This window comes from Oncorhynchus mykiss, chromosome 15 (assembly GCF_057628025.1).
Source record: "Oncorhynchus mykiss isolate SJ-2025 chromosome 15, ASM5762802v1, whole genome shotgun sequence".
Lineage (NCBI taxonomy): Eukaryota > Metazoa > Chordata > Actinopteri > Salmoniformes > Salmonidae > Oncorhynchus > Oncorhynchus mykiss.
The window spans coordinates 81859939-81876657 of NC_143036.1; the positions used below are offsets into that span (position 1 = coordinate 81859939).

Below are 16719 nucleotides of genomic sequence, written 5' to 3' on the forward strand. Positions count from 1 at the left end.
AGGTGGAACAAATTTAAATTTGCGGTCGTTTTTTTTTTTCCAATGCTGAATTGAATGTCATTGAGAAAACAGAAAGGTGTCGTAATGTATTTTTTTTCCACAAACATCCTTTCTAAATTTAAAAGTAAACATCCTGTTTTTCAAAAGTATCTGTAATCCGATTACAATCATTTAAAAAAAATATGGTAATGTAAATGATTATATTTTTTCCCTACATGTAATCTGTTACTCCGCAAACACAGGTAATGAGTTCGGATTCTGTGTTTTCACGTGCAAAAGTGATTGTTTTGATTAAAACGCTGTATTTACCTTCCCAATGAAAACTAGTTTGTAAAAGTCGAACATATATATTGTATGGAAAAGAGACGTGTTTCTGAACGTCGCAACACGCTGCCTTGTTGACGCCCTGCTACGTCACAAGGCTGGGCGGGTCCGTTTCCATAGCCCCTGGGTGACCGGGAGCCAATAGCGTCGCTCGACAACCCGGAAGAAACAGCAGCCCGAAAAGAGCGCCTGGATTTCAATTTTAGAACAGATACGAAGACATTGACAGGTTCGTTTATCTTTTCAACCTAAGCAACATTTTAATGTCGTGTGTACAGTTATATCGCTGTAAATGTGTAATTCGAGTCATATTCCAGTCGCTACCTTTAACCATGCAGCTTTCCTCGACGTTGTCGTGTAACTTTGCAGAAAGCTACGTTCACTGTTTGTTTGTTTGTTAAAGCTAAACGTTATTTGCGGTGCTCACGTCGAGAAACATTTCAGTTCTGTTTTTTCAAAACTATTTTTTTGTAGCACTGTTGTCCTGTAGGTTATAGAAAACGTGTTACTTTGTCGCATGCGAGACACATTTGAACGCGCAAAAGCGGTGAGGGAGGAGTGCCCTTCTCAAATTGAACAGTAATCTGCTCGGTTAGGTTGTCAACAAGCATCGTCCTGAAACACATCTCCTTTTTTTCCGAACGACTTTTAATTTGGAATGCAGATAAGTCGTGTTTATCAAAAGGAATCACTTGTACCCGTGTGAACACAGAATCCCAGTCATTCCACATGCTGTTGCGTCACTGTTGTTTTGAGCCGACTTCCGCCATGGTCTTTGAATAGAGTACCACAGTCATAATACTCATTAAACCTAAGGGTCAAACAAGAAAATGGTTCCAATTGTTTTTCCAACATAAATTTTTCCCATAACAGATTTTTAGAAACCCTTTTAAGAGTGCTTCTACACCTGCATTGCTTGCTGTTTGGGGGTTTTAGGCTGGGTTTCTGTACAGCACTTTGAGATATCAGCTGATGTACGAAGGACTTTATAAATACATTTGATTTGATTTAAATTAAGGTAGACCTTTTTTCTTCTACTGTATTATTGACTGTATGTTTGTTTATTACATGTGTAACTCTGTGTTGTTGTTTGTGTCGCACTGCTTTGCTTTATCTTGGCCAGGTCGCAGTTGTAAATGAGAACTTGTTCTCAACTAGCCTACCTGGTTAAATAAAGGTGTTCTCAACTAGCCTACCTGGTTAAATAAAGGTGTTCTCAACTAGCCTACCTGGTTAAATAAAGGTGAAATATGTATATTTTTAAAAGGTCTGTGTTTAGTTTATGCTTAACCTGGCACAACGTTTTTGATAACTAAATCTCTATAGGACAAGGTCACTTTTTTTTAGCAATATATTTGCCTGTATTTACCTCCCAAAAATAAAATGCTAATTATCATAAAGAGCTACATATGCCATGATCTGGACAAGACTGCCACATTGAGGCAACGGTACGACTCTGGATTAGCGATATAGCTACATTTGAGTAATTAATACATTGGCTACATTTCAGTCGACCTAGCCCCTGTCAGTCGACCTAGCCCCTGTCAGTCGACCTAGCCCCTGTCAGTCGACCTAGCACCTGTCAGTCGACCTAGCCCCTGTCAGTCGACCTAGCCCCTGTCAGTCGACCTTGCACCTGTCAGTCGACCTTGCACCTGTCAGTCGACCTAGCCCCTGTCAGTCGACCTAGCCACTGTCAGTCGACCTAGCCCCTGTCAGTCGACCTAGCCCCTGTCAGTCGACCTAGCCCCTGTCAGTCGACCTAGCCCCTGTCAGTCGACCTAGCCCCTGTCAGTCGACCTAGCCCCTGTCAGTCGACCTAGCCCCTGTCAGTCGACCTAGCCCCTGTCAGTCGACCTAGCCCCTGTCAGTCGACCTTGCACCTGTCAGTCGACCTAGCCCCTGTCAGTCGACCTAGCCCCTGTCAGTCGACCTAGCCCCTGTCAGTCGACCTTGCCCCTGTCAGTCGACCTTGCCCCTGTCAGTCGACCTAGCCCCTGTCAGTCGACCTAGCCCCTGTCAGTCGACCTAGCCCCTGTCAGTCGACCTTGCACCTGTCAGTCGACCTAGCCCCTGTCAGTCGACCTAGCCCCTGTCAGTCGACCTAGCCCCTGTCAGTCGACCTAGCCCCTGTCAGTCGACCTTGCCCCTGTCAGTCGACCTTGCCCCTGTCAGTCGACCTTGCCCCTGTCAGTCAACCTAGCCCCTGTCAGTCGACCTAGCCCCTGTCAGTCGACCTAGCCCCTGTCAGTCGACCTAGCCCCTGTCAGTCGACCTAGCCCCTGTCAGTCGACCTAGCCCCTGTCAGTCGACCTTGCCCCTGTCAGTCGACCTTGCCCCTGTCAGTCGACCTTAACCCTGTCAGTCGACCTTGCCCCTGTCAGTCGACCTAGCCCCTGTCAGTCGACCTTGCCTCGCAAGCCAATCGCAGAACGTACGATTTTTGCTTCAATTTTGTCATTTACAATCTGGCCAGGTTGATATCCAGATTTTAATCTGGTTCCGTCGCACAGTGTGGCGTGATGATCGCAATAGACTGAATCTGACTGAATCAGTCTGAAAAGGTTTTTACTGCTAATGGGGAAGACCTCCAACGTCTGCTTCTTATTGGCTAAGAGGTGTCCTCCCTTTCTCTCTCCCCTCATGTCCCCTGGCTAAGAGGTGTCCTCTCTTTCTCTCCTCATGTCCCTTGGCTAAGAGGTGTCCTCCCTTTCTCTCTCCCCTTCATGTCCCCTGGCTAAGAGGTGTCCTCCCTTTCTCTCTCCCCTTCATGTCCCCTGGCTAAGAGGTGTCCTCCCTTTCTCTCTCCCCTCATGTCCCCTGGCTAAGAGGTGTCCTCCTTTTCTCTCTCCCCTCATGTCCCCTGGCTAAGAGGTGTCCTCCCTTTCTCCAATCATGTCCCCTTTCTCTCTCTCTGTGTGTGTGTGTGTGTAACCCAGTGCTATCTCCCCATCTCTGACTCCCTCCTCTTCCCTTGTTGTCCCTGAACTAGGAATCCTCCCTGGACTCCCTCATTAGTGTCATCTCCTCTGTAGCACCACGGAGCAGGCTGAGACACCTGGGTTGTGTGTCCCAAATGGCACCCTATTCCCTTTTTATAGTGCACTACTTTAGACCACGGCCCATAGTGCACTATATAGGGAATAGGGTGTCATTTGGGACGAGTGTTAGAATCCTGGGCCATTACTTAGTCTGAGGGCAGCGCTTTAGCAGCAATTAACCCCAGTGACATCTCCCAGGGTGCCCGAGTGTCAACGACAGCCTTCCACTAACTAACACACTGTAAACAACAGGGTCTGATTAAGGACACACAGAGTGCCTTTCTGGGAGGGAGAGAGGGCGGACTGGGTAAGAGAGAGAGCGAGGACGGACCGGGTCAGAGAGAGAGCGAGGACGGACCGGGTCAGAGAGAGAGCGAGGACGGACCGGGTCAGAGAGAGAGCGAGGACGGACCGGGTCAGAGAGAGAGGGAGCGAGGACGGACCGGGTCAGAGAGAGAGGGAGCGAGGACGGACCGGGTCAGAGAGAGAGGGAGCGAGGACGGACCGGGTCAGAGAGAGAGGGAGCGAGGACGGACCGGGTCTGAGAGAGAGGGAGCGAGGACGGACCGGGTCAGAGAGAGAGGGAGCGAGGACGGACCGGGTCAGAGAGAGAGGGAGCGAGGACGGACCGGGTCAGAGAGAGGGAGCGAGGACGGACCGGGTCAGAGAGAGGGAGCGAGGACGGACCGGGTCAGAGAGAGGGAGCGAGGACGGACCGGGTCAGAGAGAGAGAGAGAGAGAGGACGGACCGGGTCAGAGAGAGAGAGAGGACGGACCGGGTCAGAGAGAGAGAGAGGACGGACCGGGTCAGAGAGAGAGAGAGCGAGGACGGACCGGGTCAGAGAGAGAGGGAGCGAGGACGGACCGGGTCAGAGGGAGAGAGGACTGACCGGGTCAGAGAGAGAGGGAGAGAGGACGGACTCGGTCAGAGAGCGAGCGTGCGAGGGAGGACTGGGTCAGAGAGCGAGCGTGCGAGGGAGGACTGGGTCAGAGAGCGAGGGAGGACTGTGTCAGAGAGCGAGTGAGCGAGGGACTAATTGCATCACCAACCACAGTTCCTTCCTCAACACTGTGTCCTTGGGTCTTCTGCAATACTATTGGTTATTGCGCTCTATGCAATACTTATTCCTTGACGATGTAAAAAATATTAGTGTGATTGTTAATATTGCTGTTGGATATAGCTTTTTCACAAACTTCAGGTGAGATTTCTAGGCCTAGTGAATTTCAGAAACCTATAATGTTTTGGAAAAATGTTTTATTCTCTACAGATCTGAGGTCAGTGTCCGCCCCAGTAGAGCATGAGTTTCTCTCCCTAATGATTTCATCTGTCTACAGTTCTGATCTGAGGTCAGTGTCCGCCCCAGTAGACCATGAGTTTCTCCCCCACCCCCGTGAGCCCGCCCGGCAGCCGTAGTGTCCAGGAGCAGAGAGAGAAGTGGGAGAGGAAGAGAACCCGTACAGTCAGGGCCCTGGTCCAAACTGAACAGAAATACTGTAAACAACTACAACTAGTCAACACGGTATGTGAACAGCGACCTGCTATTTATACTGTCATATGTGCCAAATTACACCCTATTCCCTATATTGTGTTCTAGTTTTGATGTGGACCCATGGGGCTCTGTTCAACAGTAGTGAACTGTGTGCAGATCACACATTTTGGGACTCGACCATTTGTCTGCTGAAACAGGATACCTAGTCAATTGTACAACTGAATGTTTTCAACAGAAATGTCTTTCGCATCCACGCCCAGTTGATGTTGGGGGTTAACTGCCTTGCTCAAGGGCATAACGGCAGATTTGTCCGCCTTGCTGGCTCTGGGATTCGAACCAGCGACCTTTTGGTTACTGGCCCGGCGCGCTTAACCTCTTGGCTACCAACTGCCCTTACTATTGACCCGTATTCATAGTGTCTCAGAGTAGGAGTGCTGATCTAGGATCAGTGTTTTGGATCATAATGAATCAGATTACATAGAGGGGGGGGGAGGAAACAACAGGCCCATGATGACCCCACATTGGAGAGGAGAGGGGTGTTCTCCGCTCTTTCTACAATCTACATTGTTCTCTTGCATTATGTTGAATACACCGAAGTTCAGTACATCGACCTGCTGTCTAGTGAACGTGTAGGCTACGGCCAATAGGAAACAGGCCTTCTGGCATGTCGACCTGCTGTCTAGTGAACGTGTAGGCTATGGCCAATAGGAAACAGGCCATTTGGCACGTCGACCTGCTGTGTATTGAACATGTAGGCTACGGCCAATAGGAAACAGGCCTTCTGGCATGTCGACCTGCTGTCTAGTGAACGTGTAGGCTACGACCAATAGGAAACGGGACTTCTGGCATGTCGACCTGCTGTCTAGTGAACGTGTAGGCTACGGCCAATAGGAAACAGGCCATTTGGCATGTCGACCTGCTGTGTATTGAACGTGTAGGCTACGGCCAATAGGAAACAGGCCATTTGGCATGTCGACCTGCTGTCTAGTGAACGTGTAGGCTACAGCCAATAGGAAACAGGCCATTTGGCATGTCGACCTGCTGTGTATTGAACGTGTAGGCTACGGCCAATAGGAAACAGGCCATTTGGCATGTCGACCTGCTGTCTAGTGAACGTGTAGGCTACGGCCAATAGGAAACAGGCCATTTGGCATGTCGACCTGCTGTCTAGTGAACGTGTAGGCTACGGCCAATAGGAAACAGGCCATTTGGCATGTCGACCTGCTGTGTATTGAACGTGTAGGCTACGACCAATAGGAAACAGGCCATTTGGCACGTCGACCTGCTGTCTAGTGAATGTGTAGGCTACGGCCAATAGGAAACAGGCCATTTGGCACGTCGACCTGCTGTCTAGTGAATGTGTAGGCTACGGCCAATAGGAAACAGGCCATTTGGCATGTCGACCTGATGTCTAGTGAACGTGTAGGCTACGGCCAATAGGAAACAGGCCATTTGGCACGTCGACCTGCTGTCTAGTGAACGTGTAGGCTACGGCCAATAGGAAACAGGCCATTTGGCACGTCGACCTGCTGTCTAGTGAATGTGTAGGCTACGGCCAATAGGAAACAGGCCATTTGGCATGTCGACCTGCTGTCTAGTGAACGTGTAGGCTACGGCCAATAGGAAACAGGCCATTTGGCATGTCGACCTGCTGTCTAGTGAACGTGTAGGCTACGACCAATAGGAAACAGGCCATTTGGCATATCGACCTGCTGTGTATTGAACGTGTAGGCTACGACCAATAGGAAACAGGCCATTTGGCACGTCGACCTGCTGTCTAGTGAATGTGTAGGCTACGGCCAATAGGAAACAGGCCATTTGGCACGTCGACCTGCTGTCTAGTGAATGTGTAGGCTACGGCCAATAGGAAACAGGCCATTTGGCATGTCGACCTGCTGTCTAGTGAACGTGTAGGCTACGGCCAATAGGAAACAGGCCATTTGGCACGTCGACCTGCTGTCTAGTGAACGTGTAGGCTACGGCCAATAGGAAACAGACCATTTGGCACGTCGACCTGCTGTCTAGTGAACGTGTAGGCTACGGCCAATAGGAAACAGGCCATTTGGCATATCGACCTGCTGTGTATTGAACATGTAGGCTACGGCCAATAGGAAACAGGCCATTTGGCATGTCGACCTGCTCTGTTGTGCGCTGCCAGACTCCGGTATTGCAGTCAAGTTCCGATATGCTAATCCGCTGTTTGTGACATCACGATGTCGTCGCCGTCGACGATGGCCCACAAACATTGTCGATTTAAAAAAAACAACAAAAAAAAACATTTAGACGATGCAATGGTAAAATCGTCCAGCCCTAGACTAGAGTACCGTTGGGCACGCGGACTAGGAGTAATGGTAAAATCGTCCAGCCCTAGACTAGAGTACCGTTGGGCACGCGGACTAGGAGTAATGGTAACATCGTCCAGCCCTAGACTAGAGTACCGTTGGGCACGCGGACCAGGAGTAATGGTAACATCGTCCAGCCCTAGACTAGAGTACCGTTGGGCACGCGGACTAGGAGTAATGGTAACATCGTCCAGCCCTAGACTAGAGTACCGTTGGGCACGCGGACTAGGAGTAATGGTAACATCGTCCAGCCCTAGACTAGAGTACCGTTGGGGACGCGGACTAGGAGTAATGGTAACATCGTCCAGCCCTAGACTAGAGTACCGTTGGGCACGCGGACTAGGAGTAATGGTAACATCGTCCAGCCCTAGACTAGAGTACCGTTGGGGACGCGGACTAGGAGTAATGGTAACATCGTCCAGCCCTAGACTAGAGTACCGTTGGGGACGCGGACTAGGAGTAATGGTAACATCGTCCAGCCCTAGACTAGAGTACCGTTGGGCACGCGGACTAGGAGTAATGGTAACATCGTCCAGCCCTAGACTAGAGTACCGTTGGGCACGCGGACTAGGAGTAATGGTAACATCGTCCAGCCCTAGACTAGAGTACCGTTGGGGACGCGGACTAGGAGTAATGGTAACATCGTCCAGCCCTAGACTAGAGTACCGTTGGGCACGCGGACTAGGAGTAATGGTAAAATCGTCCAGCCCTAGACTAGAGTACCGTTGGGCACGCGGACTAGGAGTAATGGTAACATCGTCCAGCCCTAGACTAGAGTACCGTTGGGCACGCGGACTAGGAGTAATGGTAACATCGTCCAGCCCTAGACTAGAGTACCGTTGGGGACGCGGACTAGGAGTAATGGTAAAATCGTCCAGCCCTAGACTAGAGTACCGTTGGGCACGCGGACTAGGAGTAATGGTAACATCGTCCAGCCCTAGACTAGAGTACCGTTGGGCACGCGGACTAGGAGTAATGGTAACATCGTCCAGCCCTAGACTAGAGTACCGTTGGGCACGCGGACTAGGAGTAATGGTAACATCGTCCAGCCCTAGACTAGAGTACCGTTGGGGACGCGGACTAGGAGTAATGGTAACATCGTCCAGCCCTAGACTAGAGTACCGTTGGGCACGCGGACTAGGAGTAATGGTAACATCGTCCAGCCCTAGACTAGAGTACCGTTGGGCACGCGGACTAGGAGTAATGGTAACATCGTCCAGCCCTAGACTAGAGTACCGTTGGGCACGCGGACTAGGAGTAATGGTAACATCGTCCAGCCCTAGACTAGAGTACCGTTGGGGACGCGGACTAGGAGTAATGGTAACATCGTCCAGCCCTAGACTAGAGTACCGTTGGGCACGCGGACTAGGAGTAATGGTAACATCGTCCAGCCCTAGACTAGAGTACCGTTGGGCACGCGGACTAGGAGTAACTGAGTTGTCGGTGGTCTAATCTTCTAAACCGTTTCAGTCTCATGGGAATCCAATGGAACCCATGCAGCTAGATAGCAGACAGGCTGAGCTAGACAAATGGCGAGACAAATACTAAGTTCTTTTTTCTTGTCTCTGTGTGTGTCTGCGTGTGTGTACGTCTCTGTGTGTGTGTGTGTGTGTGTGTGTTTGTGTGTGTGCTCTCTCTTGCAGTACTTTGTGGAGATTCTGAAGGCCAAAGGCACCCTGAGGCAGGACATTAGAGAAAGCATCTTCAGTTCCATTCCATCCGTCTATTCAGTAAACCAGTAAGTATCTCTTTAATAATTAATGATGGGGGGGGGACATTAATTGGCACCCTCCCTGGCTCTCTCACTAGTAGTTCAGAGTGTTGGTTTTGACAGGCCTCAGACAGCTGAGGGCCTTGTCTACTGAAAGCCTACACACAAAAACCCGATTCCAAATGGAGAAAAAAACCATATCCTCAAGAAAATAAACAAATCAGCACCGACTTCACTGAAAACCTTCAGGCCAGCGTGACGGCATGAACAAGGTGAACCAAACCGCTGTCCTCCTTGCCATGTTTAATATCTCTCTGTGTGTGTAAATAACAACCATGTGAGATTTGGATTTCTACAACCAGCTATGTTCTTGAACCCTCCAACTCAACTCTGGACCTGGAAACCAGTTATACTGCATCTAATCAGGATCTGATTTTTAGACCTGAGACACCAGCTGTGGGTGTACAATGAATGATCAGGTTGAACAGAGAACCAGACCCCCTGTAGGGTCAGAGTTGAGTACCCTCTGTGTTCCGTATGGTTCCAATAGAGCCGTAGACATTACAACATAGTCGTGTTCTAGAGTGTTGTTAGTGTTCTGTGTTCCATATGGAATATGGTTCCAATAGAGCCGTAGACATTACAACATAGTCGTGTTCTAGAGTGTTGGTATTGTTCCGTGTTCCATATGGAATATGGTTCCAATAGAGCCGTAGACATTACAACATAGTCGTGTTCTAGAGTGTTGGTAGTGTTCTGTGTTCCATATGGAATATGGTTCCAATAGAGCCGTAGACATTACAACATAGTCGTGTTCTAGAGTGTTGGTAGTGTTCTGTGTTCCGTATGGAATATGGTTCCAATAGAGCCGTAGACATTACAACATAGTCGTGTTCTAGAGTGTTGGTAGTGTTCTGTGTTCCGTATGGTTCCAATAGAGCCGTAGACATTACAACATAGTCGTGTTCTAGAGTGTTGGTAGTGTTCTGTGTTCCGTGTGGTTCCAATAGAGCCGTAGACATTACAACATAGTCGTGTTCTAGAGTGTTGGTAGTGTTCCGTGTTCCGTATGGAATATGGTTCCAATAGAGCCGTAGACATTACAACATAGTCGTGTTCTAGAGTGTTGGTAGTGTTCCGTATGGTTCCAATAGAGCCGTAGACATTACAACATAGTCGTGTTCTAGAGTGTTGGTAGTGTTCTGTGTTCCGTATGGTTCCAATAGAGCCGTAGACATTACAACATAGTTGTGTTCTAGAGTGTTGGTAGTGTTCCGTGTTCCGTATGGTTCCAATAGAGCCGTAGACATTACAACATAGTCGTGTTCTAGAGTGTTGGTAGTGTTCTGTGTTCCGTATGGTTCCAATAGAGCCGTAGACATTACAACATAGTCGTGTTCTAGAGTGTTGGTAGTGTTCCGTGTTCCGTATGGAATATGGTTCCAATAGAGCCGTAGACATTACAACATAGTCGTGTTCTAGAGTGTTGGTAGTGTTCTGTGTTCCGTATGGTTCCAATAGAGCCGTAGACATTACAACATAGTCGTGTTCTAGAGTGTTGGTAGTGTTCCGTGTTCCGTATGGAATATGGTTCCAATAGAGCCGTAGACATTACAACATAGTCGTGTTCTAGAGTGTTGGTAGTGTTCCGTGTTCCATATGGAATATGGTTCCAATAGAGCCGTAGACATTACAACATAGTCGTGTTCTAGAGTGTTGGTTGTGTTCTGTGTTCCGTATGGTTCCAATAGAGCCGTAGACATTACAACATAGTCGTGTTCTAGAGTGTTGGTAGTGTTCCGTATGGAATATGGTTCCAATAGAGCCGTAGACATTACAACATAGTCGTGTTCTAGAGTGTTGGTAGTGTTCCGTGTTCCGTATGGAATATGGTTCCAATAGAGCCGTAGACATTACAACATAGTCGTGTTCTAGAGTGTTGGTAGTGTTCCGTGTTCCATATGGAATATGGTTCCAATAGAGCCGTAGACATTACACCATAGTCGTGTTCTAGAGTGTTGGTAGTGTTCTGTGTTCCGTATGGTTCCAATAGAGCCGTAGACATTACAACATAGTCGTGTTCTAGAGTGTTGGTAGTGTTCTGTGTTCCGTATGGTTCCAATAGAGCCGTAGACATTACAACATAGTCGTGTTCTAGAGTGTTGGTAGTGTTCCGTATGGAATATGGTTCCAATAGAGCCGTAGACATTACAACATAGTCGTGTTCTAGAGTGTTGGTAGTGTTCTGTGTTCCGTATGGAATATGGTTCCAATAGAGCCGTAGACATTACAACATAGTCGTGTTCTAGAGTGTTGGTAGTGTTCCGTGTTCCATATGGAATATTGTTCCAATAGAGCCGTATACATTACAACATAGTCGTGTTCTAGAGTGTTGGTAGTGTTCTGTGTTCCGTATGGTTCCAATAGAGCCGTAGACATTACAACATAGTCGTGTTCTAGAGTGTCGGTAGTGTTCCGTGTTCCATATGGAATATGGTTCCAATAGAGCCATAGACATTACAACATAGTCGTGTTCTAGAGTGTTGGTAGTGTTCCGTGTTCCGTATGGTTCCAATAGAGCCGTAGACATTACAACATAGTCATGTTCTAGAGTGTTGGTAGGGTTCTGTGTTCCGTATGGAATATGGTTCCAATAGAGCCGTAGACATTACAACATAGTTGTGTTCTAGAGTGTTGGTAGTGTTCTGTGTTCCGTATGGTTCCAATAGAGCCGTAGACATTACAACATAGTCGTGTTCTAGAGTGTTGGTAGTGTTCCGTGTTCCGTATGGAATATGGTTCCAATAGAGCCGTAGACATTACAACATAGTCGTTTTCTAGAGTGTTGGTAGTGTTCAGTGTTCCGTATGGAATATGGTTCCAATAGAGCCGTAGACATTACAACATAGTCGTGTTCTAGAGTGTTGGTAGTGTTCCGTGTTCCGTATGGAATATGGTTCCAATAGAGCCGTAGATATTACAACATAGTCGTGTTCTAGAGTGTTGGTAGTGTTCCGTGTTCCGTATGGTTCCAATAGAGCCGTAGACATTACAACATAGTCGTGTTCTAGAGTGTTGGTAGTGTTCCGTGTTCCGTATGGAATATGGTTCCAATAGAGCCGTAGACATTACAACATAGTCGTGTTCTAGAGTGTTGGTAGTGTTCCGTGTTCCGTATGGTTCCAATAGAGCCGTAGACATTACAACATAGTCGTGTTCTAGAGTGTTGGTAGTGTTCCGTGTTCCGTATGGAATATGGTTCTAATAGAGCCGTAGACATTACAACATAGTCGTGTTCTAGAGTGTTGGTAGGGTTCTGTGTTCCGTATGGTTCCAATAGAGCCGTAGACATTACAACATAGTCGTGTTCTAGAGTGTTGGTAGTGTTCTGTGTTCCATATGGAATATGGTTCCAATAGAGCCGTAGACATTACAACATAGTCGTGTTCTAGAGTGTTGGTAGTGTTCTGTGTTCCATATGGAATATGGTTCCAATAGAGCCGTAGACATTACAACATAGTCGTGTTCTAGAGTGTCGGTAGTGTTCTGTGTTCCGTATGGAATATGGTTCCAATAGAGCCGTAGACATTACAACATAGTCGTGTTCTAGAGTGTTGGTAGTGTTCTGTGTTCCGCATGGTTCCTATAGAGCCGTAGACATTACAACATAGTCGTGTTCTAGAGTGTTGGTAGGGTTCTGTGTTCCGTATGGTTCCAATAGAGCCGTAGACATTACAACATAGTCGTGTTCTAGAGTGTTGGTAGTGTTCTGTGTTCCGTAAGGTTCCAATAGAGCCGTAGACATTACAACATAGTCGTGTTCTAGAGTGTTGGTAGTGTTCCGTATGGAATATGGTTCCAATAGAGCCGTAGACATTACAACATAGTCGTGTTCTAGAGTGTTGGTAGTGTTCCGTGTTCCATATGGAATATGGTTCCAATAGAGCCGTAGACATTACAACATAGTCGTGTTCTAGAGTGTTGGTTGTGTTCTGTGTTCCGTATGGTTCCAATAGAGCCGTAGACATTACAACATAGTCGTGTTCTAGAGTGTTGGTAGTGTTCCGTATGGAATATGGTTCCAATAGAGCCGTAGACATTACAACATAGTCGTGTTCTAGAGTGTTGGTAGTGTTCCGTGTTCCGTATGGAATATGGTTCCAATAGAGCCGTAGACATTACAACATAGTCGTGTTCTAGAGTGTTGGTAGTGTTCTGTGTTCCGTATGGTTCCAATAGAGCCGTAGACATTACAACATAGTCGTGTTCTAGAGTGTTGGTAGTGTTCTGTGTTCCGTATGGTTCCAATAGAGCCGTAGACATTACAACATAGTCGTGTTCTAGAGTGTTGGTAGGGTTCTGTGTTCCGTATGGAATATGGTTCCAATAGAGCCGTAGACATTACAACATAGTCGTGTTCTAGAGTGTTGGTAGTGTTCTGTGTTCCGTATGGTTCCAATAGAGCCGTAGACATTACAACATAGTCGTGTTCTAGAGTGTTGGTAGTGTTCCGCGTTCCGTATGGAATATGGTTCCAATAGAGCCGTAGACATTACAACATAGTCGTTTTCTAGAGTGTTGGTAGTGTTCCGTGTTCCGTATGGAATATGGTTCCAATAGAGCCGTAGACATTACAACATAGTCGTGTTCTAGAGTGTTGGTAGGGTTCTGTGTTCCATATGGAATATGGTTCCAATAGAGCCGTAGACATTACAACATAGTCGTGTTCTAGAGTGTTGGTAGTGTTCCGTGTTCCGTATGGAATATGGTTCCAATAGAGCCGTAGACATTACAACATAGTCGTGTTCTAGAGTGTTGGTAGTGTTCCGTGTTCCGTATGGTTCCAATAGAGCCGTAGACATTACAACATAGTCGTGTTCTAGAGTGTTGGTAGTGTTCCGTGTTCCGTATGGAATATGGTTCCAATAGAGCCGTAGACATTACAACATAGTCGTGTTCTAGAGTGTTGGTAGTGTTCCGTGTTCCGTATGGTTCCAATAGAGCCGTAGACATTACAACATAGTCATGTTCTAGAGTGTTGGTAGTGTTCCGTGTTCCGTATGGTTCCAATAGAGCCGTAGACATTACAACATAGTCGTGTTCTAGAGTGTTGGTAGTGTTCCGTGTTCCATATGGAATATGGTTCCAATAGAGCCGTAGACATTACAACATAGTCGTGTTCTAGAGTGTTGGTAGTGTTCCGTATGGAATATGGTTCCAATAGAGCCGTAGACATTACAACATAGTCGTGTTCTAGAGTGTTGGTAGTGTTCTGTGTTCCGTATGGTTCCAATAGAGCCGTAGACATTACAACATAGTCGTGTTCTAGAGTGTTGGTAGTGTTCCGTGTTCTGTATGGAATATGGTTCCAATAGAGCCGTAGACATTACAACATAGTCGTGTTCTAGAGTGTTGGTAGGGTTCTGTGTTCCGTGTGGTTCCAATAGAGCTGTAGACATTACAACATAGTCGTGTTCTAGAGTGTTGGTAGTGTTCCGTGTTCCGTATGGAATATGGTTCCAATAGAGCCGTAGACATTACAACATAGTCCTGTTCTAGAGTGTTGGTAGGGTTCTGTGTTCCGTGTGGTTCCAATAGAGCTGTAGACATTACAACATAGTCGTGTTCTAGAGTGTCGGTAGTGTTCCGTGTTCCATATGGAATATGGTTCCAATAGAGCCGTAGACATTACAACATAGTCGTGTTCTAGAGTGTTGGTAGTGTTCCGTGTTCCGTATGGTTCCAATAGAGCCGTAGACATTACAACATAGTCCTGTTCTAGAGTGTTGGTAGGGTTCTGTGTTCCGTATGGTTCCAATAGAGCCGTAGACATTACAACATAGTCGTGTTCTAGAGTGTTGGTAGTGTTCCGTATGGAATATGGTTCCAATAGAGCCGTAGACATTACAACATAGTCGTGTTCTAGAGTGTTGGTAGTGTTCCGTGTTCCGTATGGAATATGGTTCCAATAGAGCCGTAGACATTACAACATAGTCGTGTTCTAGAGTGTTGGTAGTGTTCTGTGTTCCGTATGGTTCCAATAGAGCCGTAGACATTACAACATAGTCGTGTTCTAGAGTGTTGGTAGTGTTCTGTGTTCCGTATGGTTCCAATAGAGCCGTAGACATTACAACATAGTCGTGTTCTAGAGTGTTGGTAGAGTTCTGTGTTCCGTATGGAATATGGTTCCAATAGAGCCGTAGACATTACAACATAGTCGTGTTCTAGAGTGTTGGTAGTGTTCTGTGTTCCGTATGGTTCCAATAGAGCCGTAGACATTACAACATAGTCGTGTTCTAGAGTGTTGGTAGTGTTCCGCGTTCCGTATGGAATATGGTTCCAATAGAGCCGTAGACATTACAACATAGTCGTTTTCTAGAGTGTTGGTAGTGTTCCGTGTTCCGTATGGAATATGGTTCCAATAGAGCCGTAGACATTACAACATAGTCGTGTTCTAGAGTGTTGGTAGGGTTCTGTGTTCCATATTGAATATGGTTCCAATAGAGCCGTAGACATTACAACATAGTCGTGTTCTAGAGTGTTGGTAGTGTTCCGTGTTCCGTATGGAATATGGTTCCAATAGAGCCGTAGACATTACAACATAGTCGTGTTCTAGAGTGTTGGTAGTGTTCCGTGTTCCGTATGGTTCCAATAGAGCCGTAGACATTACAACATAGTCGTGTTCTAGAGTGTTGGTAGTGTTCCGTGTTCCGTATGGAATATGGTTCCAATAGAGCCGTAGACATTACAACATAGTCGTGTTCTAGAGTGTTGGTAGTGTTCCGTGTTCCGTATGGTTCCAATAGAGCCGTAGACATTACAACATAGTCGTGTTCTAGAGTGTTGGTAGTGTTCCGTGTTCCGTATGGTTCCAATAGAGCCGTAGACATTACAACATAGTCGTGTTCTAGAGTGTTGGTAGTGTTCCGTGTTCCATATGGAATATGGTTCCAATAGAGCCGTAGACATTACAACATAGTCGTGTTCTAGAGTGTTGGTAGTGTTCCGTATGGAATATGGTTCCAATAGAGCCGTAGACATTACAACATAGTCGTGTTCTAGAGTGTTGGTAGTGTTCTGTGTTCCGTATGGTTCCAATAGAGCCGTAGACATTACAACATAGTCGTGTTCTAGAGTGTTGGTAGTGTTCCGTGTTCTGTATGGAATATGGTTCCAATAGAGCGTAGACATTACAACATAGTCGTGTTCTAGAGTGTTGGTAGGGTTCTGTGTTCCGTGTGGTTCCAATAGAGCTGTAGACATTACAACATAGTCGTGTTCTAGAGTGTTGGTAGTGTTCCGTGTTCCGTATGGAATATGGTTCCAATAGAGCCGTAGACATTACAACATAGTCCTGTTCTAGAGTGTTGGTAGGGTTCTGTGTTCCGTGTGGTTCCAATAGAGCTGTAGACATTACAACATAGTCGTGTTCTAGAGTGTCGGTAGTGTTCCGTGTTCCATATGGAATATGGTTCCAATAGAGCCGTAGACATTACAACATAGTCGTGTTCTAGAGTGTTGGTAGTGTTCCGTGTTCCGTATGGTTCCAATAGAGCCGTAGACATTACAACATAGTCCTGTTCTAGAGTGTTGGTAGGGTTCTGTGTTCCGTATGGTTCCAATAGAGCCGTAGACATTACAACATAGTCGTGTTCTAGAGTGTCGGTAGTGTTCCGTGTTCCATATGGAATATGGTTCCAATAGAGCCGTAGACATTACAACATAGTCGTGTTCTAGAGTGTTGGTAGTGTTCCGTGTTCCGTATGGTTCCAATAGAGCCGTAGACATTACAACATAGTCATGTTCTAGAG

At 46.9% G+C, this 16719-nt stretch overlaps 1 protein-coding gene across 1 annotated transcript in view; it reads left to right on the forward strand.

Moving 5' to 3' along the window:
• The first annotated feature begins 427 nt into the window (after positions 1 to 427).
• Positions 428 to 16719, forward strand: part of arhgef39 (Rho guanine nucleotide exchange factor 39) — a 125693-nt gene continuing 109401 nt past the window's right edge. Inside the window, exons 1-3 of the mRNA XM_090201380.1 lie at positions 428 to 553; positions 4701 to 4885; positions 8841 to 8935. Of these exons, the coding sequence (XP_090057506.1) occupies positions 4736 to 4885; positions 8841 to 8935 (245 nt within the window). The 5' untranslated portion in view covers positions 428 to 553; positions 4701 to 4735. The remainder of the gene's footprint in view (positions 554 to 4700; positions 4886 to 8840; positions 8936 to 16719) is intronic.